This window comes from Oenanthe melanoleuca, chromosome 17, assembly GCF_029582105.1.
Source record: "Oenanthe melanoleuca isolate GR-GAL-2019-014 chromosome 17, OMel1.0, whole genome shotgun sequence".
In the NCBI taxonomy this organism is placed as follows: domain Eukaryota; kingdom Metazoa; phylum Chordata; class Aves; order Passeriformes; family Muscicapidae; genus Oenanthe; species Oenanthe melanoleuca.
The window spans coordinates 8,160,390-8,183,695 of record NC_079350.1 but is presented as its reverse complement, the minus strand read 5'-3'; the positions used below and the strand labels follow the sequence as shown (position 1 = coordinate 8,183,695).

Below are 23,306 nucleotides of genomic sequence, written 5' to 3'. Positions count from 1 at the left end.
TCTGAGTCATGTTGGTTGAAGCCGTGTGTTTATGTGGCAAACTCACCCTCACACTGTGTATACTGTATCTGCCTTGGATAAACAGATCTCTTTGGCCCTTTGGTCACTACAACTGTGAACTTGGCAGTTTTCACCATCTCTACAGCCACAGTTGCTGTTGTTGTTGTTGATTTGCAGATATCTTAAAAAAAAAATAAAATAAAGTAAAATAAAAAGGAAAACATTTTAGACCAAACCCTCCACTGGCATTTTTCCATCCCAGCTGGTGGAATTATGCCAACACCCACATTTGCCTCTCTATATATTTTCTATCACTGCTTTCTTCTATCTCCTTTTAAAAGGAGATAGATGAAAATAAGCAGAAACCCCCTAACATTAGGAAATATCTTCAGGGAATTGCCCAATACAAAAGTTGGCTATTGTTGCTTGGCTTTATTTAAATCACCTTGGTATGACCTAGAAGTGACCAATGCTTCCACCTCCCAGTGACCTGACACAGCAGACACATGACCACTGATGCTATCAGGTCCTAGGAACTACCCTGCAGACACAAGTGGTTTCTTTTCTCTGTTTCCCCTGCAGATGAGCCCAGCAGATGCTATTTCCACGATGGTGATGGAGTCTGTGAGGAATTTGAGCAAATGACCAGCATCAAAGACTGTGGCGTTTACACTCCCAAAGGCTTCCTGGATCAGTGGGCTTCCAACGTCTCTGTCTCACACCACAGTGACCAGCAGTGCCCAGGGTGGGTGGTCATTGGTCAGCCAGCAGCAAGCCAGGTAAGGATAGCACGTTCCTTTTCCTCTCCTGGAACTCCAGCAAGGAGCAATGCTCTCAGGGGAGCTCAGTGGTCAGCGTTCAGGGTGCTGCTACCCCTGCCTGCTCGCTTGCTGCTTCACCAAGGATGGCCCCTGGCAGCAGTTTCTCTCTTTCTGGGCCTGATTAGAAGTGATGAGTTGAAATTCAGTCCCAGTCACCCAACTCAAACTGGCTGAAGTTGTGGCTGGGTTGATTCAATGAGCTGTGCAGGAGTCACCTCTCCCAACCATCATCACCTCAGAGACAGACAGGCTCTTCACAGCAAGCACAGGGGACGAGCTTGTGGCAATGAGTTCTGAAGGCTAATGCCGAATAATACAAAAGAGTGTTCTTTCTTTTTTTAATAGTTTTGTGTTTTCTCCCTCCCAGTTCCATAAAAGCAGCTTATTGTTCTATTCTGAGAAAGGTCCTGTCCATTCCCAAAGCCATTCATTAGCTTTAACCCCCTTCTCCTATGTCTCCTTTGTAACATAAATAGCTCCAGTTACCATAACTTTACCTTTTGTCTCTTTGAGAGAATTAGATCCAATGAGTTCAAAAAAACATTAGATAAATGTCTGGAAAACAGAGCTGTGCATGATGCAGATGCAGCAGTTCAGATGCAACCTGTTTTGGGACTGCCCACATTGCTCATTGATGATTTTTAGAGGGAAAAGATCTTCATACGTAAGAGCTGCTTTGTATATTCCTCCTTCAGCCCCCACAGTTGTCCCTTACTAGAGACAGAGAACTTATCACTCTAATCAACTTTGGCTGACTTCTGGTTGGATGCAGAAAAGTTTTTCTAAGAATTTCATTATCCAGGAGGTGTCTTGAGTGGGCAGTGCAGAGAGGAGTGCCGTGTCACAGATATGACAAACAGATCTCTCTGTGAGTAGTAAATGTTAAGCATTTCCAGTTGGCTTGCAAGAGAAAACATCTTTATGCAAGAGACTTGGCCTTGCTCACATTGCACAAGTCTGTAACAAATTAATGACCAGGTCAGTTCTAAATGCACAAAGCGTGGTTAGCTGGCAGAGTATCAAGACAGAATCCTGAGCCCAGTATTGACTTTTTGTCATGGTCTCATTTATTATTTCACACTGTAAAACGAACTTTCCTCTGGACCCTTGCTTGTGCCTTCACAACTTCTTTCCCATTCAAGATCCCTGTGCAGACCAAAGACCAATGTCTACAGTTCAGGTGCTGCTTTTTGGGCATGTCCCCAGGCATTCTGTCCCCCTGCAGCTGCTCCAGTGCTGCCCTGATTTTCTCTGAGGCACTGGTAGGAGCTCAGCCACACCACACAGTAGGTAACATATGGTCCTGTGGTGGAAAAACCACCACCACGCACACACACAGCAGAAATCCCTGCTGTGTAGCCACAACTCAGGCGTGTTTGTTGTACCCAGATGAGATGAAGTTGTCACAGTCTTGTTAAAAAAAAAAAAAAAAAAAAAAAAAAGAGGAAAAAAAAAGCTGTTGTATTTATAGGCAGAGCAGTGGCATATCACACACTGGCAGAATGAATGGGAACATGCCTCCTGTTATTGCCTGGCCCCTGGGGAGATAACAGTGTGCTATTTACTTCCAGCAAAAAGAATTTTTGCTTTAGCTTGGCTGGTCCTATTACACCAGTTTGAGTGCATGGGGTTCATTGACCTTTTTAATCATATAGATGTTGGGAAAGTTTTTTTTTCCCCCATGAACAAGAGAGTTGGCTTGGGAAAGCACCTGACTTGTCACTCTGGAGAGGTTAGGTGGGGCAGCAGGTCATCAGTCTGTTAGCTTGTGGAGATGAAAATTAACCTAAGATCTCCTCTAATCACTGCATGTAATGATCACTGGTGTGTAAACATGTTTGGCTTCATTATCTGCACAAGCACTGAGCCTTAGGGGTTTTCTGTATTGATGAAAAGAGCACCTTTCCTCACCCAGATACCTTGCAGAGGGGGTTGTGTGCTTGTTGGTCTTGGGCAAACTTTTCGTGTTGTTGCTGGGTAGCTTCCTGATTAATCAGAGTGGTATTTGTGTTGGCTTCTCATCAGGAATGCCATGAAAGATATGTTTGAGTGCAGTGCCCAGCAATATACAGAATACATAAGCTGCCTGTTTGTCAGCCATCCCCGCCTCTCATCATTGCCCCAGCGTTCTCAAGGCACTTTAAAACATTTTAAGCATGTCCTGACTTAAAATGTTTCTCATCCTTAGATATCTCAACACCAGGTTCTCTGCATGACTGTCATAGTTCTGTCAAGGTTTTTTCTGAGGAGTTTGCATCCCGGGTTGGTTGGTCATTGTGGTATCTCAGCAATATCTGCCCGTGTGCCTTGTTTACTGTTGGGAGATTTTTGATAAGCACAAGCTGGAGAGCACTTTCCTGTTATTGTAGGGCTGTTTCTGTGACCTCTTTGCTCAGTTCACTGCAGGCACTGCCCATGTCTGCAGCTGGCTTTTCCTCAGATACCCGCAGTTAGTTGTTAGTTTGAGATGGCTCTTACATCACTTGTTAGTGTGAGGCTGCCGAATGGCAACATAGTAAGGGAGATAAAAAAGAAAGTTTGTAGTATAAGAATTGTTTTGAACAATAAAATGCTTACAAAGAATGACATAGCCTTGGCGAAGAGATACAGATTTGAAAAATGGAAAGGTCAAACAGCCCCCCCTTTAAACAATCGCCCTTTCTGCAGAAGCAAGACTGAGAGACAGCCACTTCTACTTTTCTGGCAGCCACCCTTCAGTGCTGATTAAGAAATATTCTCAGTACTGACAGCATCATATTCTGAGCCAAAGAGGGCCAGTCAGCAACACTGCACCAGCACAGAAATGCAAACACCAGTGCAGGGTGGTTTTGCAGTTTGATTTCTAATCTTGTGTCCTCCCCAGACATGGAAGCAGATGCTGCTCAGTTACCTATTGTCAGCTGCAGGAAGAATTCAGCAATAAAGGCTTTGCTCACTCTTGAGCTGTTTTTTCTTTTCCCTACTGCTTCTGCTGTGAGTTTGCAAACAGCTTCTCCTTGCACATCAGTTTTCTTTTGCCACAGTTTATGCTGGGTGAGTGCATTAGCTCCTGTTAGTGTCTCTTGCTGGAGTCAGTTGTACTGAGCAGGGAGGATTTGGATATTTTTCTAAGGCCTCTGGAGGAAGACTGTTCCAGGGTGGATGCTCCAGCTGGGGTGAGCAGAGCACAGGCAGGTGAGTGCAGGCTGATCATAGGACACTGGAGATGCCATTTCTCCTTCCTCTTGTTGGTGGCTCTCCTGCTTTTGGAGAACTGATTCACCTGCTGCTTCCCTCTGGGCCTTTTCAACAGAGAATTATAGGAAGGGACTAATGGGTCTTTAGGTGGCTGATTCCTGACCTTGTCACTCCTGTCACAGCAATGTGTGCTCAAGACTTGGCTGTTGGTGTGGGTTGCTGATTTAGAGGGACAGTCTCCCAGGAACTTTTGTTGAATTTCCTCCTAGCTGTGTAGAAGTTGTTTAGACCAAGTAACCATATATATATATATACACATACATACATACATATATATATATATACATACATAAAAGTAACTTTTTTTATCCCTATGCCATTGTTTGAGCTTGATTTTCCAGTGCATGGAGAAAGCCACACAGCTCAGGCACAGTTAACAGAACAGGGACTCTTTCCCAAGGCTGCTGGGCACAGACAGATCCTGGGATTCGTTTTCATTCCCGGACTAAAGAACACACCCTGTTCTCCTCTGGGTACCCCACAGGGGCTTCTATGGAGTAAGAAGTTTTGGAAGAGGATTCTTATTACATCTTTCCCACAAACAGAGGCCTCCTCCTGCCCCATTACTGTTCCCACAATTGCACTCATCCAGACTTGCTGCAGCAAACCTTCTACCAGAAAAGATGTCTAGAATTGCAGTATGTCTGGAATAGCCCACAAAAGGGGAAGACAGGAGCACAAAAATATCCTGACTACTAAAAGAAATAACATGGCAGGGCAAGGGCTCCAAGAGTGGTAAGAAAATACTATAAGAAAATTGAAGAGAAATATGATGAAGTTCTTTGCCATGCAGTTTTATTCTGTCTAATAAATATAATGCTGAAGATAATTCCCCAAAGATCCAGCAGAGCCAGCAAATAGAGTAATCCTGAACAGGAGTGGAAAGAGAGGAAACCTGCAACTTTTAATGGAGAAGCCATTCCTTTCCTTTGGGGTGATCTTGCTGAGAAGAGGGAGGGTGTCTGTCTGTCGGCTCTGCAAGTGGCCCTTTTTGAACTTCCCAATTCACAGCCAAGTCCTGTTGCTCTTCAACGGTAAGAGTTTTGTTGTGGTTGGAGGGATAAAAAAATCCCCATTTTTAATAAGATGATTTGCTTTGCAAATGTCTTTGTTATTTATAGCCGAGCCAGACTTTGAACCACTAAGCTCTGGAGGATGAGGGCAGAATCCCACTAAGAAAAACCATTAATGGAGGAACCATGAGTGATCAGAGACCAGTTCTGGAAAAAGATGAACTGGACACTGTGCACAGGCTGTCACAGGAGGAATGTAGGTTTGCTGTGCACGGCTGAGCTCATTTCCAGTACTGGCTGATCTACCAGAGGGCTTCAGCTTAGGTTACACAGTCTCCAAGTCTAAAGTTAGTTCCAGGGGTCCAAAATTTTGTCTTCATTTCCCCTGGAAACTACAGACCAGCCAATTTGGTCTTTTGCCTGAGGCTGGAGAGCTGCGTCACAAGCCTGGCCCTGACTGTCAGGCAAATTCAGGCTGGAATGCTCCTTCCTTGGATTAAGTGATTTTTTTTTTTTTTTTTTTCAATGTGCAGTGATTAATTAAACCTTATCACAGGCACATTGCTTGGCTTCTATTCCATTTAATAGAGGTGGAAATGGGAGCATGGAAAGGTAAAGCTACTGTTTGAGGTTTAGACCTCAAAATTCTTCAGAGACATTGCAGGCACTGGGCATTACTGAGCCCAAACCTCCCAAGGACTAGGAAGTTCAGGATGTCTTGAAAGGGAAATGTTCCTATCTTGGATAAAAAGAAAACTGTTCAGGGCTTGCTGAGAGTTGCAGCTTGGGAGCAGAGCCCTGGAGGGGTTTGAGGTCATTAAATCTGCATTTCAGCTCCGTCAGCCCCCCTCACATCATCCTGTTTGTGGATTAATCATTCTTGATCATAGCACAGTTTCATTCCCAGTACAAAAACTGTCCCACCATCTCCTTGCTTTAATGGCTGGAAACGTTGCTTTCCACCTGATGTGCTGGGAAATCTGGATTCTGCAGCCAAAGGAACTCCACTGGTCCTTATCTGAAGTTTGCTTTGCTGTTCTGCCTCACTGGAGGAGGTGCTCCATGAGAAGGGTCTGAGGTGAGGGATGCTACAAGGATGTGTCATCTGCCATCAGTGCTGTGACTCAGGAATGATCTCAGTGTTCTGGGGAGCTAAATGCAATGAGAAATGGGATTTCTAGGTAGGCTGGCTTGGAGAAGGCTCATTTGCAGAGAGTTGGCTGAGGAAGAGCGTTGCCCTTAAAGCCAGCTCAGAGTTGGCTGGAGGATTCTGCCCCTCACCTGGCTGCCTGCTCCCAGCCAGGACAGACAGGGATCTCCTCCATTCCCCTGCCTTCCAGTGCTCCTCTGCTTCTGGCTGGAGTAAAGCTCAGACCCCATGGCTGATGTCGTAGCCTCTGGCTGATTTGTGTAAGGGGAGGACGGAGAGAACACAATGAGATGTCAGAGGAGATTCCAAGCAATTTTGACAAACACTCAAGGGATTTTTTTTTTCTTTCTTTCCACTCCCTTCCCCCCCTTGGTTTTTAGAATAATTTTTCAAGAGCACATATGCAAGTCATCTTAAGGAAAACAGAACAGTGAGTACCAGGGGCTGGTACACTGTGTTCCCTTTGTGTACTGTAGAGAAAATAGATAAAAGAAACAAAGAATGATGCAGAGAGCAAAGCAGCCAACCGTACTCTCAGAGAGGTTCAATCCGAGTTTTTCAGAGATGAAGGTCAAACCAAAAATCCTCAGGTGCCGGAAATTGGTCCCATCTTCCTAGAACCAAGAGAGATTTACCACTAATGAAACAAGAGCAGAATTCCATGCCATTTGTTGTTTCTAGAAGCAAGAAGAAAGGCAAGAAAGGAATATTGTCTTGGGCAGCAATAGGGATTATGTGCTTCTTTAGGAAGCAAATTACCATTTTATGATCATATCTGCTGTACCCCCAGCCACCCACCCAGAATAGAGGCATCAATAGAGAACAGCTTGGACCCCCCTGGCATCGGCGAGCTGGGCAGCCGGACCCCCTGACAGAGGCACTGCTCATTAACATGCACTGCTCTGAAAGGAGACCCCCCTCCTCGGCCCTTGCCCCTCAACCTGCCACTCTCCCCGTCTGCTGCTGCTGCTCACAAGCCTTGGGATGCAGAGCATGTCCAGCAGTGAGCGTGGGATAGCTCCCCTGCATCCCATCCGGGTTGTTTGTCTTGGGTCCCTCTCCATTCAGAGCAGAATGGTTTTGCATAAATGCATCGACACGTCTGCTTTGTTCATGCACGGAGGGTTCTCGGCATTTCTCATCCCACCCCCGCCTGGCCATCCTCTCCCTGCTCCCTGGCATGTGGCTTCACCAGCTTTTCCATGATTTCCCTGTGCAACAGCAAATAAACCTGCTTGAAGCAGTGCCAGGCGAGCCGGCACAGTTAAAAATGCCCAGATAGATCTAAACCAAGCAATGGGAGAAGGGGATGGAAAAGGGTGCAAGAGCAAAGCCATAATGGCTTTTACTCTGTAATTTGGTTTCATGTTCTGCACAAGGAAACATGTCAAATATGTAAACAGAGCTCTCCAGGGTTGTAATGTAGCTACAAAACCACGGATGTACAGGCAGGCAGGGTGCTGCTCTCCAGCAGAACGGAATGCCATCCCCAAAACCACACGGTCGTTTCTTTAAGCTGAAAGTAAACTTTCTCATGCCAGGAGCAAAGAATTTATTTTTTTCTTGTAAATGAAGGATTGTCTGCACCACTTGTTTGGAGTACCATAGGCATTTTAGCCCACATTGTCATAAGACACCTCGTATTTCGAATGCCAATGAATTTCAGGGTGTTCATCTAAAGATGCCTCTAAAAGGCATGGTTTTGGAGGATGGTGTTTGCCCAGTACTGTTCTGAAGGCAGAGTCAATCCCTCTGTCCCCACCTGGAAATAAGAATCAATAATAATAATAATAATAATAATAATAATAATAATAATAATAATAAACAGATGAGAAAGAAAAAATACAAAAAGCAACCAAACAACAAAGTGGGGACCATTTGGATACACTGTTGAGCTGCTCCTGAACTGTGCTGCCTTAGTTGGACCTGTAACTGTGGAGGAACCCCACATCTGTGCTCACTTTTGGAATGCTGCCTGCAAAGCTGGAGGACTGCTCTTGCCTCTGAGGTCATTTCAGTGGGGAATCTGATAAGAAGACATGATTCACCCTGGTAATTCAAATTCACATCTGGTAAGTGGCCCAGCTCCCCCGTGCTATCAGCAGGAGTCTCCTGGGGACTGGGTTTCCACTGTCGTCTCGGGGTCTGGCTCCAAGCTCTCACATGTGCCAGGAAATGGTTATTTGCAGGATCAGTGCTATTATCTGTCCCCACATGTACCTCCTCTCTGGGAGAAGCCCTCAGTTCAGGAGAACATCAAGTTCTGCTCAGACATTTTGGTCACTGGGCCAAAATCCTACACTTAGAACTGCTGGCCATGAATGTCATTTTTCCATTTTTTGGTAATTAACCCTTGCATCATCATGAAAGAAGAGAAGTCGCTCTGCAGAGAGGGGAAGGTGAAGCACAGGATAGAGACCTTCTTCCCACTTTTCTCCATCCAAATCCCTTTGAAACCTTTGTCCTTCCAGCAGAGCTGCTCTGTCACTGTGTGTACACTGTGAGCTGGAGCAGCTGGAGAGGGAAAGCCTCGTTCTGTGGAAATGTACCTGTTTCCCAGTGGTTGTTCCCGGTGAGAAAGGCTGAGCCTTGCAGCTGGGTGTTCCTCCATCCCCTCTGCTCCCAGTCCATCTTCTCAGAGCCTGCTCCTGGAAGGCAGTGAGGCTGAAGGAGCTGTGAGCTTCCTCTTCCACACAACACGTTAATTCCTCCAGTGACTTCTTCTGGGAGCAGCTAAGAGTTCCTGTGAAATCCTCAACAAACCTGGGACTAAATCGAGGACTAAATGCTCCAAGTACTTTGGCTTAATTTGTTGGAGTTTGGGGTTTATCAGAGCAATCAGAGCTGTTCCAAGGTCAGAGGGGACTTACCGGTTTCCCCAGACAAGTCTTTTTCTTGGGTGGAGATATGCACGGGCTGGAGGCAGCAGCTGCTCTGTGGACTCTGCCTGGATGGTCCAGCTCATTCAGAGGAATTTATTTGCAGGATGGTGGTTTGGTTACTCTGCAGTTTTGTGGCAAAAGCCCATTGAAGCAAGGGGGAGCCTTTTGATTTTTGTAGTGCAAGCCATGTCTTCAGGTATTGAAAAACAAGCTAGAGGGTTTAATCTTGATTAATACCCATTGTTGTAGGGCTGATAGTTGGATGGGAACTGAAAGGTTTTGCCAGCTGAGGTGTGACTTCTCTCTGGAGCACAGGGCAGCTCCTCCGAGCCCCTTCCACATTCCCCTGGCGCCTCTCTGCAGCCTTCCCTTTTCCTATTAAATCCAGGGCCTCTTCCCAATGTATCATCTCCCTGGATGCATCCAATTAAGGCCTGTTGACAGCCCAGAGCAGGCTTACACCCTTAGGATTAGAGGCATGTGTATGTCTTCATATAGGGAAGGACAACAGCAGGGTGTCTGGCTGGCTCACTGGGAGCACAGCAGGAAAGCTGAGCAGCCTGCAGAGGGAAAAGGAGCCATGGAGAGGGAGATTTGCACCCCCAGTTATCCCTGCCTGTGGAAATGCTGTGTGCTGAGTGGTTACACAGCGTGTTTACACGGGCCATAACCCTAAACAAAGCTGAAAAGCACAGCTTTTCACTGGAAATAAAAGTACTGGAAACCCCTGCTTTTCTGCACATGAGAAAGTTTTGTTCTTTAAACACACAGATGTTTTTAAATGAAAAATCACTCTTTTGACCTTTTCCGAGTGTGATCATGTGGTCGGGGCTGACATTAACCACTGCATGGCTGTTTGCTGCAGGCACAGGCAAAGCTTGGCCAGGGCTCTGCAGGGCTGAGGGTGGCTCCTGCCTTGGCTCCCATCTCTGGGAAGTGGCTCAGGGTGGCTCCTGCCTTGGCTTCCATCCCTGGGAAGGAGATCAGGGTGGCTCCTGCCTTGGCTCCCATCCCTGGGAAGTGGCTCAGGGTGGCTCCTGCCTTGGCTCACATCTCTGGGAAGTGGCTCCTGTGCCCCCTGAGCACTCAGGGTGGTGCAAGGTGTTGGGGTGAGTTATGGAAATATTTAGGTTTTGCTCCTACTGTACTGGAACCAAAAGCAATGTGGTTTTTTTCCCTGCTTGAAAGCTGAAAAATTTGTGGCTTAATTTCTTTTTCTTATGCATCTCTCTTTTTATCAGTGTCATTGTCCATGTGCTTCTAAGCATCTCTGTCCACCTTAGCCAGTGTGTTATCTTGATGGAGAACTCAAGTTCTTAAGGGATTTGTTGTTATTGCTTTTGTGTTTTCTCCACCTAGCTATGTGTTTTCTTCATCCACACAAATGTATTGGACCAGCTCTGGGCAGGAAGGAGGGGATGTTACCAAGTATAGGAGCTGCAAAAGTACAATGAATCTAGCGAGCCAGAACCATGAATGTAATAACAAAAATATATTTAAGATCCTCCTAAAGTGTGGCACACATTCTGCCTACGACAGTTTGATTTTCTGGTGCCAGCTGCTCCCGAATGAAACGCTCCAGTCAAAGGAAAAACAAAAAAATTTGCTTTTGCTCTGCTCCTCAGTGATGAAAGCTGATGGGATGGGATTGTTTTGCTTTGCTGCAGCACCCCACGGCCAGCCTTGGCCCGCAGCTCCACGAAGCTGTGCTGCAGTGGACCTGGCCAGTTCGAGACGGGCAGCTCGGGAGCCCGAGCGCTCAGCCAACAATAATGTTCTGGCTCCTGTATTTGTTTAACCTCGCTCTCCAGTGGATGGATATACAGTCTGCTAAAGCACTTATCAGTCTATAATGCCTTCACACTTCTGTGAGCAGTAATGTGGAAGTTGTAGACAGGAGCTTGTGCTGCAGCTTGAGAATGTCTTTTAGCTTTAATGAGGCTGATACTTGCAGAACTGAAGACATAAGTTCTTGTTTGGGTGCTGCTGCTTGATCCTGTCTGTCTAGCCCATTGCATGGGGTGCTGTTGTTACTGGTAGGTGTATTTGTGAATTTGAGCATAATAACAGAATGCAGTTCAGGGCTCACTCTAGGAATTATTGCTCTGAAGTGAGATCCTGGCAGTGCTGGTGTGGAAGATGCTGTTGTTTGAGAGCAGCATCTTTATGTCCTACTGTGGAGTTGAAGAAATAGCTGAGGTCTGACAGGAATAAACAGGAGCACATGTCAAATTGCTGGATTGAACTTTCATGTGCTGCACAGGAGACTGTGTTGTTCACTCAGAACTAACTCTTGATTCTGCATCCCTTCAGTTTGCATCTCTGAAAGGCAAAAGAAGCAGTGCAAATTGCAAGTGCAAATTGCACCCAGGAGCTCCAGATACTGGGGTTTGCTTGTGAGCTGCTGTAAAAGATGAGTTGATTTTTAAATCCCATTAGTGCAATTATTTTTTCTTTTTCTCAATCTATTTTTCTGTAGTTTCTGGCCTTGGCTTAACCAACGTCCTCGTGGTGATCCTTTGAACCGTGCAAAAATCATCTGGTTAGGGTTTTGTTGGAAAATCAAAACTCCATATTGTTGTTTTTTTTTTTTTCCATGAGTCCAGCAAGCATCCTAGATATTTGATTACACCTGGCTGGCTGTCAAAGCCCATGTGAGTTTGGGATAGGGCCAGTCAGAACTGATTTACAGTTTTTTCAGATATGCCATGTGAGGTTTATGGTTTGATGTGATTTTGATTTGAACTCACTGGTTTTAAATGAAGTTTGCTTTGAATCTGGAGATAACAGAAATTCAAAGGGAAGCTCAAAGAATGCAGGTCTGCACGATTTAAAAATGGAAATATATTGTTCATAGCAGCTCTTTGGAAGTGAAATAACTGCATTTTTGAGAAAGCTGAAGTTAATAACACACCTTGAATACACATGCAATCTGGGCCATCATCTAATGGAAATCCCTGTAGCTCCTTTTCGCTTGCCTAGAACTAAACCAACCTAGATGACAAAATTAAATAGCCCTTGCATCTCCCACTCATTTCTGAATCGCAGCCCTGTGTTACACCCAAAACTCTGAGGAAATTTCCCTTTGGAGATGAACACTATTGTTGTAAAGTAGAGAAATTTATCATCATGTCACATTGCAGGCAGACTCTTGGTGCCCTGTCCGTGGTGTTTCCACTGGAAGGTCACTTTGCAATTACTAAAAAATCCAGCCAAATCTTCAGCTGAAAATCGTGGCTCTGTGCTAAGGAAGCTGTAATATCATGCTAATGGAATAGTGAGTCTGCAAGGTCCAGACACATCAGCTGCTCCAGGTTCAAAGTGGCTGTGCTGAGAGTGGACATAGGGACTGGCACCAGGGCTTTATTTCATCCTGCAGGAGATGTAAGCTGCTTCCCAATCCCACAGCCAAATCCTGTTATTCATTACTCAGGGAAAATTGACAGATGAGATTTCCTGACTTCTGAGCCAACTGAATCTGGGAGCAATATAGCATCAGTGTGTTACCCCAGGAGTTTCATCAGCTTCCAGTTGATAAAGCTTTTCTGTGGATCACCTGCCCACATGCCTTTGTCCTGGAGCAGGACACGCTGCTGTGTTTCATCTTTTGCCATCAGACCTTTAGGCACCCCAATGAAAACTGGCAAAAGCAGACAAAGAGCATGAAACAGTAAAACTGTGTTATCAGACACAGAGGACAAGGAGAGTTTTGGGGGAGAAGCTGCAGTTGATGAGCAACAGAGATGAGGGAAAGTTTCTGCTATGAAAGTAGCAGTGGACTGTAAAGTAAGGTGTGAAAAAAGAAAGACTCAGGTTTCTTCCCTCATTTTATGCTTAGACTTTCTGCTGCTGGATCTCAGATTTGGTTTTAGTTTTTTATTTTATTTTCTCCAACAGAAACCCATTTTTAGTGCATATAAAAAAGTAGCTTTGAATGCTTTCCTTAAGTTTTAGAGGCTAACCTGGAATGACCCAAGACTGCCATTCATAGTTAGGCAGGCAACTCTGGACTCAGACTTTTGATGGGACAAGTCCAGTGACAAAGACATCTGATGAAGACACTTGTCCAAAAGCACTTCTGACCAGAATCTAGAAGAAAACACAGAGCAAAATTCCTTGTGCTGATGTGTGTAAAATTTCTGTTTGAGCTCTGTGGGCTCCTGAGGTTTGAAATGGTCAGAGAAACTGGCTGGGGTTTGAGGTGTTTGTTGGAGCCCAAATGGGGGCCTTCCTAATGGTTCAGTGCTCACTCATGTGAGCAACTTCATTTTTCCCTAACTCCAACCCAATTCCCAGCCTAAATGAGAAAAGCAGAGCAACAGCTTTGAGAACAGATTGGAGGTCTGTGCTGCAGTTGGCAAACTGGGTGGTGTCCATGTGACAGCCAAGCTGCCTTACAATATTGGGCAATAAACAAGCAGGAACCTTTCTGATATTTAGCAACTGCACCATAGTTTCTCATCCTTGGGTAAGATTAACCTTAGGTCAGCAAGAACAATAATATATTTAAGAATAAAAGGGTTGGGTGCTTGCCAGCACCCTGGTCTGGCAAGGGAGGGAGGGATGTGTTAAAATGCTGCTTATGTCATGGCTGGGATCCTCTGGCATGTGTTGAGTTAAACACAAATAACACTCTACAGTGCAAACAGATAAATATTGTAGATTAATTAGGTTTCATTATTACAGCTGAAATCTGTTCTTTAGCTGGACCTTCAAAGAAGTGAAGATGTTCTGTTTGTGCCTCCATGGGTTTTGTATCAGTCTGTGAGTTTTCCTGTGCACTTCTGCAGCCTCACTGAGGATGTTTTGTGCTCAGTAAATAGCTGGTACTGTGGGTTTTACCAAGAGGTCTTCTTCCTGCCTGCCCCGTGGTTGCAGCTTTGCCAGCAGGACAGGGTACAGCCCGTTCGTCCCAGAAACAGCCTGAGTTGTCTGTCTGGGTGCAGAAGTGTCAGGAGCACAGTCCCCTGTAGAAAGGAGTGAGGAGAGGAAGCTTTTGGAGCACAGTCTCCACTTCCACCCTCCTCTCCAGAGAGAGGATCTCGTCACTGCCTGAGCAAGTGCCCACGATGCCCCTCAGAGCCAGAGCGAGCCTGAGGACACGGTCTGGAGGAAGCCCTGCCATGGTTCTCCAGATGGGATTTTGGGAGCAGACAGATCTGTGCACTGGAGGTTTGCTCTGTTCCAGCCGCCCCGGGCATGCAGACAGGCACGTCCGCTCCAACCACGGTGCCAGAGCTGACTAGGGCAGCATCCCAGCTTAAAGAGCAGCTTTCTGTCTGCATTTAGATTTATTTTGATGTTACAATGCTGAGACCCACCAGTGTGTGCAAAGCCTGTGGTGTCTGACTGAGCTTGCTCGGTGGGAAGGTCAGAGTGGGATGGGATCTGTGTTTAGCCCACTCCTGAGGGGAGCTGTATCCTCACACCTGTGTGTGCCCTCAGTGACATCTGAGCATCTTTTTGTGGCTCGTAGCTTTTATTGTCAGCACACCTGTGTGGTGTGGGGGAGCATCATCCTCATCTTCCAGACAGGGAGCTCAGCCTGGAGAAGCCAAGTGCTGCCCAGGAGGTTGTACTGGGGCTGTGCTCTGCCACAGTTGGGCTGAGTTTTAGTCCAGCACCCAGTCCAAGGGATTTGTGATCCTTAACCTGTAGTTCAGCTGCAACAGGAACCCATCAACACGAATTCACATTGCCTGCAGTCACGGCATGGCTGGGAATCATTCACAAGGGCGCCTTCCAAAATTTGCTCTTCAGCAAATTTTCCCATATTACTTTGAAGGAAATGGAGTTGATTGCAATAGTAAATGTGTTTTTGATGTGGCAAAAAGCTAAGTGCTCCCAATATATCACTTTTCCCTTTCTGCTGACACATTCCTCGGTCCCCCTGAGTAGAGAAGGAAAACAGGAGAGGCGGTTTGAAGAACATGTTGTGCCTTTGATTGACAAGAGGTTGTATAAATCAGTCAAAGGGAATCCTCCAGGCATTCCCTCTTGTGGGAAGATCCCACAGTGCTCCCTGGCCTTGATCGTTCTGTCTGCCGATGTTTGTGTACAAAATGTGTGGGTGGGAGACGAGCTGGATTTGAACCTCCGAGAGGAACAGACATCAGCTCTTCTAATTGAAAGCAGCTTCCTCGGGAGGGGAATGACATGGGCTTCCAGTAACTAGACACAAATAGTCGCCGCATACTTTGGAGCACATACTAAGCTCCTGTGGATATCCCAGTTGCTGTGTGGGTCTGAGAATCTGGATAAGCCCCAGTGAGTGAAGTTTGGAGCACTGTGTGATGCTGTCATTCTTCAAAGCAAATACTTCAGTGTTTGGTAACACCCTGAAATGAGAAGTGTCTCTACGGTTCTTAGCTCTGCAGCTGTCAGGTGCTTGAGCTGCTGGTTTGCATCACTGTAGCAAACTGGAGGACCTTAGGATATAATCTGTTTCTCAAAAGTGTGAATTCCCGTGAATAGCAATGATAAGAGATTATACTCTGTCTTGCCATTGGAACTTGTTGTTCTGAACGTGTTAGTACTGCAGTAATCACAGAATCATTTAGCTTAGAGAAGATCTCTAAAATCATTGAGTCCAACCATTAACCTAATTAATAGGGGTCTTCGGGCTGCTGCCACATTAAGGGGTGCCTTAAAAGCAGAGGTGTGAAAGACTCTCAGTAGATTATCCTCAGGCTTGGCAGGTGTGATGTGACATTCAGTGGGATCGATTTACCAGGTGTGTTGGAGCCTGGTGAGATGGTGGAGTCTGTAGGTGACAGGAGCTGTTTATCCAATCCAGTTGTCTTCAGAGAAAGTTAAAGAACGTTTTTTTTTTTGCCAATGGCTAAATTTACTGGCCAGAAGCTAGTGGAGAAGAGGCTCTTGTAGCCATTCATCTCTGTTAGACTTTTCCCACACTTCTCAATTAGACTGTTCTAAAGGAACCTTTTACCCCAGGACCACTTTGAAACACTTGTCAGGGTAGTGATGGATCAGCCTCAGCAGGGGGAAGCTTATCTAACCTGCTCAAAGCAGGCCAGGCTGACAGCCCACGTGGCCTGAACACAGGTTCTTTATGCAATACTCAGATTTTTGCTAACGTTCTCCCACAGAAGCAGAAAGTGCACACAAATCAAACAAGGCATTTAAAAGTTATCAGAGATTTCCAGCCCACCTCAGCAGGGGTTTATTTTGGGTTAGAATCAAACTTTTGGTGAAGGTCTGGGTGATTTCTTAGTACAAGTTTTCACTCATCCATTAAGTGGCACTTAAAAAACCCTGAAACTCAGTGCTTGCGTTTCTTTCAGCCACCTTTTTGGGCTAATAGAGCAGGAGGAGAAGTAAGAATAAGAACAAAATCATATAAAAGTAATGAGACCTTTGTTCATGTCAAAGAGCTCCCTGACCATATATATTGCAGATGTGGGTAAGATAAATTCCCTAGCTGGAGAGGTATTAAAATAAAAACCGTGCTCCCAACAAGACACAGGCTGCTGAAAGTACAAGAAGGGAGAGTTGCGAAATGGTACATGTTGAATTGCTGGCCTGGATTTCAAATGCCAAAGATAGTTTATGTAAAGCCTTGCTCTGCTGTAAAATGTAACACTATCCACTGGCTAGCCTCAATGAAGCTTGGTCCCAGTTGTTTCAAAAAATAAATAAACTAAAAATCTTCTTCCAGCCCATTAAAGCTGATTTATGTTTTGCCTGTAAGATTCCTCTGTGCTGGATCTTGAGGGACTCAGATTTTAAAGGGGATTACCTCACTTTTAGCCAATCTGGTTTCTCATTCCCAGGCATCCCAGACTGTCTTTGCAGTGCCCAGACTTTGCCTGCCAGACCAGGAGGGCATTTCTATGCAGAATTATCGTGTGGACGTAGAATTTTGGATGGCTGTTAATTCTCTTGTTTCACTTCAGGATTCTCTTTTTGGTTTAATAATCAAATTCTGATGGGAACAGCATTAGTGACAGAACATCAGCACAAGGAATTCTATCTATTCCTATGGTAATGACAGTCAGTGAGTTCACCAAAGGGTTGTGAACCCAACAGGTACTTCTCAGATGCTCCAGGAGCCTCAGCTAAAGTATCCCTCTAATGAAGTAGTAACTTTTTCCATGGTGGACCTTCCCCTTTTTCTGTTTGCTGTGGAGGTGAAGGCTGTGGTCATTCATACTTCTTTTTTGAAGCAGCTTCACAGAGCAGTGTGTTTTCAGGGTAAATCTGACCATTTTTTGCAGCTTCATTTTCACATCTGATATGCTGATGGCACTGCAAGGCTCTCTGTTACTTAGATTCTGGCTTTTTTTATTTATTTTTTTTTTTCCTAGCTTTTCATCCATAACAGGACTTGGGAATTATGTGTTTTACTGAAAAGAACAGTTTGCCTCCAATCTCACTGCTGCAGGTGTAGGAAGAAGGTGATTCCACTAACATAACTGGTTGGCAAAAGAGGAAACCAGTTTGCTTAAAATGGGTTCTAGAGGCAGGACTTTCCTGGCTACACCTGGTTCCACATTTACAGGGCCATGTGTGGCTCCTCTGGGATTCCAGTAATATCAGGATTAAATAGGGCAGTGCTGGAGCACCTCCACAGTGTCTGTGCTGGGAGCTGGGGTGTTCAGAAGTGATCCTCACTTGGACTCCAGTGGGAAGAGTTCTGGTCCATTTGGGTGGGAACAAAGTTGTTCCAAATGCTGTCAAAGACCTGCTACCAAGTTCAGAGATTGTTGGCTGCCATCCAGCTGTGAGTCTTTAGCTCCTGTTCATCTTTCAGTTTTTCTTACTGGGGTGGAACACCTGGAAACTTTATTTTGAATAATTTCATGGTATTTAGAAGCGCAGTTATTGTGCATTACTTTATCCTTGGGGTGCACCTGGACTTTGTTTCCCCACTTCAAGCACTCAGAATCCTTCCTTGCTGTCCTCTGTGTCAGTTTTGGTGTTTCTTTTTTTCCTGCTGCAGATGTGTCGAACCAAGGTGATCGATTTGAATGATGGTGTCTCCCAGTATGCCTGGTACCCCTGCACAGCCAACTTCCAGTACTCCCACATGACACAGACCATTTTCTGGCTGAAGGTAGGAAGTGCACACATCATTCAGAAGTTTCCTCTTTGCCTGTCTCTACAAAGATTCTCCAGCTGGCAAAATATCATGGGCTAGCCTTCCCAGGACCAAGCTGCTCCTTTTTGAAGTATGTTTAGAGCAAAACAGCAAAACAATGCCTTTAAACACTGTCTGGAGAGTCCATTGTGAAGTCCCCTCATGTGTGACAAGGCTATTGAATTTCTGAGAGGGTTCAGCTTCAGGGTTGTTTGACTTGAGTTTATCTAGTTTGTGTAGGAGAAATTGGAAGCAAAGATTCTGTGTGACCTGGGATGGAAATTTTTCTTTTAAAAGTTCTGGACTGACTCCTGGGGATTTTTTAAAGCCCACCACAGTTCTCCACCTCAGGCTTTGTGGGGTTTGTGTTTTCCCAGGCTTATTTTTCCCAGCCTATGGTGGCTGCAGCAGTGCTTGTTCACTTGGTCACTGATGGGACCTACTACCTGGACCAGAAGCAGGAGACCATCGGTGTGCAGCTGTTTGACACCAAAGAGCAAAGCCACGATCTTGGTAAGACTGTGTTGTATGATACTCCCTCTTCACTGCTTGCTTAATTTGGTGCTGCCCGAATTCAACAGTACTCCTGCTCAGTTTTTTCAGAATTAGACAAAAAAGATGCTTGCTCAATGCTCCAAGCCCTCAGTCTCACTCGAGTTTGTTGACAATGATGTGTTATTTTATACAGACATTTCTCCATAGCTGTTCACTATCTGTCCAGAGGTGATTAGCTCCTCTTCAGTCACTACAATCAGGACTGTCTCAATGCTTCACACCCAGCACTGCCCTGGAGAGACACTGATGGTGCTACAGATGAACCCTGGGAGCAGGGAGTGAGGGACCTGCAGCAAAGGGAGTGTTTCACAGGGAGTGTTTCACAGGGAGTGCTGGGTGATCTCTAGTCCTGCTTGCAGGGAGGTCTCCAGAGCCATTTAATGGCCAACATTCCCCAGGTGAAGTACTTCAGGTGGTGAAATCCAGGCTCCTGGTGTGGCCTCAAGCAGAGGTAGGACCTGTGCTTGTGCTGAAGTGCCAGCACAGACAGGTTTTGTCTCTATCCTTGGCACAGGGCCCTGAACAGGGGAAGTTGTGTCTGGTGAATTGATCCAGGCTGCATTTAAGCTCCAGAACCCAGGAGCTCTCCCTAGCTCCCAGCTCTGTGTCGGGGTAGGACTTGCATAATCCCTTTCCAGATGTTCTCTGCCTTTTTTTTTTTCACTGAGGAGAAATCTGGCCAGGTCACCTTGAGAGCAGTTTTTAAGAAAACATAACTCCCATCCCTCAGCTTTCTGTTTTACTATAGCATTTCAATTTTAACAAGCTGAAACTCAAATGAGCTTCCCACCAGTGATGAGAAGGAGAAGGGACACAGAGTGACAGGTGTTGGGTGAGCATCCAGCATAACACAGAATTTGGTGGGTTGTGGAGGGAAACAAAGGAAATACGTGTGGTGTCTGTTGTCCAAGAACAAACTGAAATTTGTAGCAAGTTGTGCAGGTTGAGTCAGGATGGCTCACAGTTTGCCAGAGCCCTTGGATTAATCTTACCCTCCTTTGCAAAACAGTGGCACATAGCTGTACCCCTCTGAGAAATAAATGATGGAGACACGAGCGTGCCAGCAGTACTTAATGTGACATTTTATAGGGGCAGACAGGCAGACAGGGAGAGAAAAAGAACAAGAAAGAGGAGCAAAGAGGAAACTGAGGGTTAGGTTTTGAAATCTTCAATGGAGTTGCAACATGAGTTTAGCATGGCTCAGCCTGATGTCTGGATGTCCTCCCAGCTGAAATGCTGCTTTCATCATGGAAAAGCCCCTTTGACCTTTCAGAAGAGGCTGCCTGGAGCAGAGGAGAGGTGTAGGTGGGCTACCCAGCAGTTCTCACTCCCCATTGCTGTTCTGCCTGAGTTCTGACAGTGAAGTGACATGAAGTCCTTTTCCTGGATATTGTATTTCATGTGTTTGAATTATCACCATGGCAAGCTGGAAAGTGCAGCTGAGATGCAAATGTTGGCATGCACCAGGGGCAGGACTGACTGAGACACTCAATGAGCCTTAAGCAGAAGTTTGTGGCAAACTAAAAGTACATCCAAAAGGAAGCAGCAATAATTTAAATCTCCATCAGTCCTCAGTGTGCTAAAGACACTGCCATGAGCAAAGCACAGCCTATCCAGACATGCAGTTTCCTGCCTTGATGAGAGAAAGTGGAGTCCCAGAAAATGACTTGAAGCTTCTTCTAAGTCCTGGTAGGAGATGGAGAGGCTGGGATGCCAAACACATCAGTGCTGTGGGTTCAGGGCCAACGTAGACACCAGGGTTCAGCTGCTGAGCTGGACAGGTGGGTGCAGAGCCACAGAAACAGGGGTGATCCTGAGACAGCTCTGACTGCCCCCATGGGCACCTGCACCTTCTTCGTGGGTTATGGCAGGGGAGTGAAAAACCCCTGACCTGTCCAGCCACTTTTCCTGGTGAGGATCAGAAATAACCAGCACAGCTCTGAGGGTCTGTTCTGTTGTGGACACCACCTGAGCACAAGGAATGAAATAGAAGTGAATAAACAGCCTCATACCATAAGGTCTTTCTTGGCTTTCCATCAGAGAAGGCAGAAACTTCCAAGGAATTTGGGAACCCGGGATTTTGAGTATTAACTGCACCTGTTTGTAAGTGAGAAACGTGCACCGTTCCACAAGGAGCTGATATCAAAAGACCTGTGGGAGGCAAGTAGACAGGGAGGTTATTTCAGGGTCAGGTGAAGACCAAAACAAAAAGAGGCTTGCTTTTTTATTTCATTTTTTTATTACAAGAAGATTTTTATTTTTTTTTTAAGTAGAGGGTGGGAGATAGATGTTTAAAGAGCGTGTCTTAATTCACAGGAAATCACTTTCTAAGGAGAAAAATGAAAGCCTTTTTATTCCTTCCCCTTTGAGTCAAGAAATCCAAACTAGGAAAAAAAAAATAATAACAGAAATCCCCGAGCCAGTTAAACATGCAAATAGAATTTATTTTATTTTCAAATTTGAAAGTGTATCAGAGTAGCCAAGGGGCCTGGGCCAAAGCCATTGCTGGGTGAGCTCCAGTGAAGCAAATGGATCTGGAGCCAAGCTGATCCTCGGAGTGATGCCATGGAGCTGTGGAGGCAGAGCCTTGCAGGCAGCCAGCAGGCCATGAATCTCAATTAATGGATTCTGAGGGCAGCCGACAGCTGTCTGTCCTCTGCCTTCCCCCTGAGATGGGTTTGGCCCTTTTGAATTCAGGTTGCTTTTACCTGAAGGTGGGAATTTCTTCCCAGCTGTCACTGGACAAAAGGGATTCAGAAGTTTCTTTGCCACCTCTCTGTGCTTCTGTGCACCACAGCCTTGAGATACTTTTATTTCCCCAAGACATTTTTTTTTTCTTCTAGAGTGAGATCACCTATAAAATCCTCAGTGGCTCCATCACACTCATTTCTGTCTCCAGGACCAAATCTGCCTTTTCTTGCAAAGAACAAGATACACTAAGGCTCAAAAGTGTTGAAGAAAAAATCAAATCTGGACAAATCTAGTGGAAAGCTCATGCAAAAAAAAAAAAAAAGAAGTTTTACCCTGAGTGCTAATGACATGCACAGCTCCAAAGAGCTGCTGGTGCCCCAGCCCTGGTGCACAAAGCCCCCCAGCCTGCCGGCGCTGTTTGATCCTGCATATAAAGGCTCCAAGTGTCCTCCAGGACCCGTTTTTACAATAGTGTGACTCTGCTTCCCCCGTGCTGGTTGCTCCTGATTTACCAGAGCACAATAGAAACGTAGCTGTGGTCTAAAGGAGCGGCTCCGAGGGCCTGGGGAGAATGGCAGCCTTTCTTCAGCTGTCTGGAGGGATCTGCTTCTGGCTAAGCTCTCCACAGCGATTTGGGAAGCCCCTCCAGGCAGCTTACCATAACTTTTCAGCTCTATAGGGCCATTCCTCTGGGTGAAATGCCTCTGAAGTGCCCACGGCTTGGGGAAGCAATTGTGTTAAGCCTGACCCTTCCTCTGATCTTGTCTCTCCTCTGGCAGGTGTCCACGTCCTGAGCTGCAGGAACAATCCCCTGATTATCCCCGTCATCCATGACCTCAGTCACCCTTTTTATCACACCCAGGCTGTCCTCATTAGCTTCAGCTCCCAGTTTGTGGCCATCTCCGGGGTGGCCCTGCGTTCCTTCCACAACTTCGACCCCATCACCATCAGCAGCTGCCAGCAAGGACAGACCTACAGCCCTGCGGAGCAGAGGTGAGCGTGTCAGCCCTGCTTCCCCCTGCCAGCCAGGGCTGGGGAGGGCCACGAGGGGCACAGCAGCTGAACCCTGCTGACCCCTTTGTGTCACGGCTAGAAAACCGGCAGTGTTCTCATTGATCAGGATGGATGGGACATTTAACCCACATGGGATGCTGTTAGTGAATTATTTCCTCTTCCTTTCTCCTCCCTCCTTTATGCCGAGCCTGGAATGGGGCCCAGTCCACTCAGCACACATTCCCCAGCGTGGTGTGGCATTGGCTGCTCACACACCAGTTCAATCTGAGCTGCTCTGTGCTGCCACAGTGCCACGGGGACCTCCCACGGGAGGGACAGCGTGGACACAGAGTGTCGCTGTGCCCTGGAGGGGCTGGATCCTGCCAGGTGCTCAGCCCTGGGCTGCAGGGCCATCAGCATCTGCCGTGCTTTTATGGCTGGGTGAGACCCTCAGCACCTCTCTGGATCCGGCCCCCATTCTGAAAAGCTCTGTGGGACCCCCCAGGATGAAAGGTTTATGGCTACCATTTTATTCTTGTTGTTATTACAGACACATCAATAGATCACCACCAACCCCTCTCAGCCTCTGCTTTACAGCATCCCACAGAGATCGTGACCTTTCATGGCCTCTGGTGCAGCAGCTTCATGGATCCTTTCAGCGAGGCAGTGAAAAGGAGAGAATTTAGCAAAACCCCTGAAAGAATATTTTTTTCTTCCTTTGTGAATTCAAAGTTGTGAGCTGTTGTCATACCATAGCGGCAGCAATAGTAAAACAAGTTGCATATCCCAGCAAACCTCTGCTCAGCCTCCTAAGCAAGCTGTCAGGTTTTTTGATAGTGTTCTGGCTTGTTTTTAGGACCTGCT

At 46.1% G+C, this 23,306-nt stretch overlaps 1 protein-coding gene across 1 annotated transcript in view; it reads left to right on the top strand.

Moving 5' to 3' along the window:
- Positions 1-23,306, top strand: part of PAPPA (pappalysin 1) — a 175,918-nt gene that overhangs the window by 103,658 nt on the left and 48,954 nt on the right. The window contains exons 10-13 of the mRNA XM_056505346.1: positions 583-779; positions 18,066-18,179; positions 18,581-18,716; positions 22,229-22,442. Of these exons, the coding sequence (XP_056361321.1) occupies positions 583-779; positions 18,066-18,179; positions 18,581-18,716; positions 22,229-22,442 (661 nt within the window). The remainder of the gene's footprint in view (positions 1-582; positions 780-18,065; positions 18,180-18,580; positions 18,717-22,228; positions 22,443-23,306) is intronic.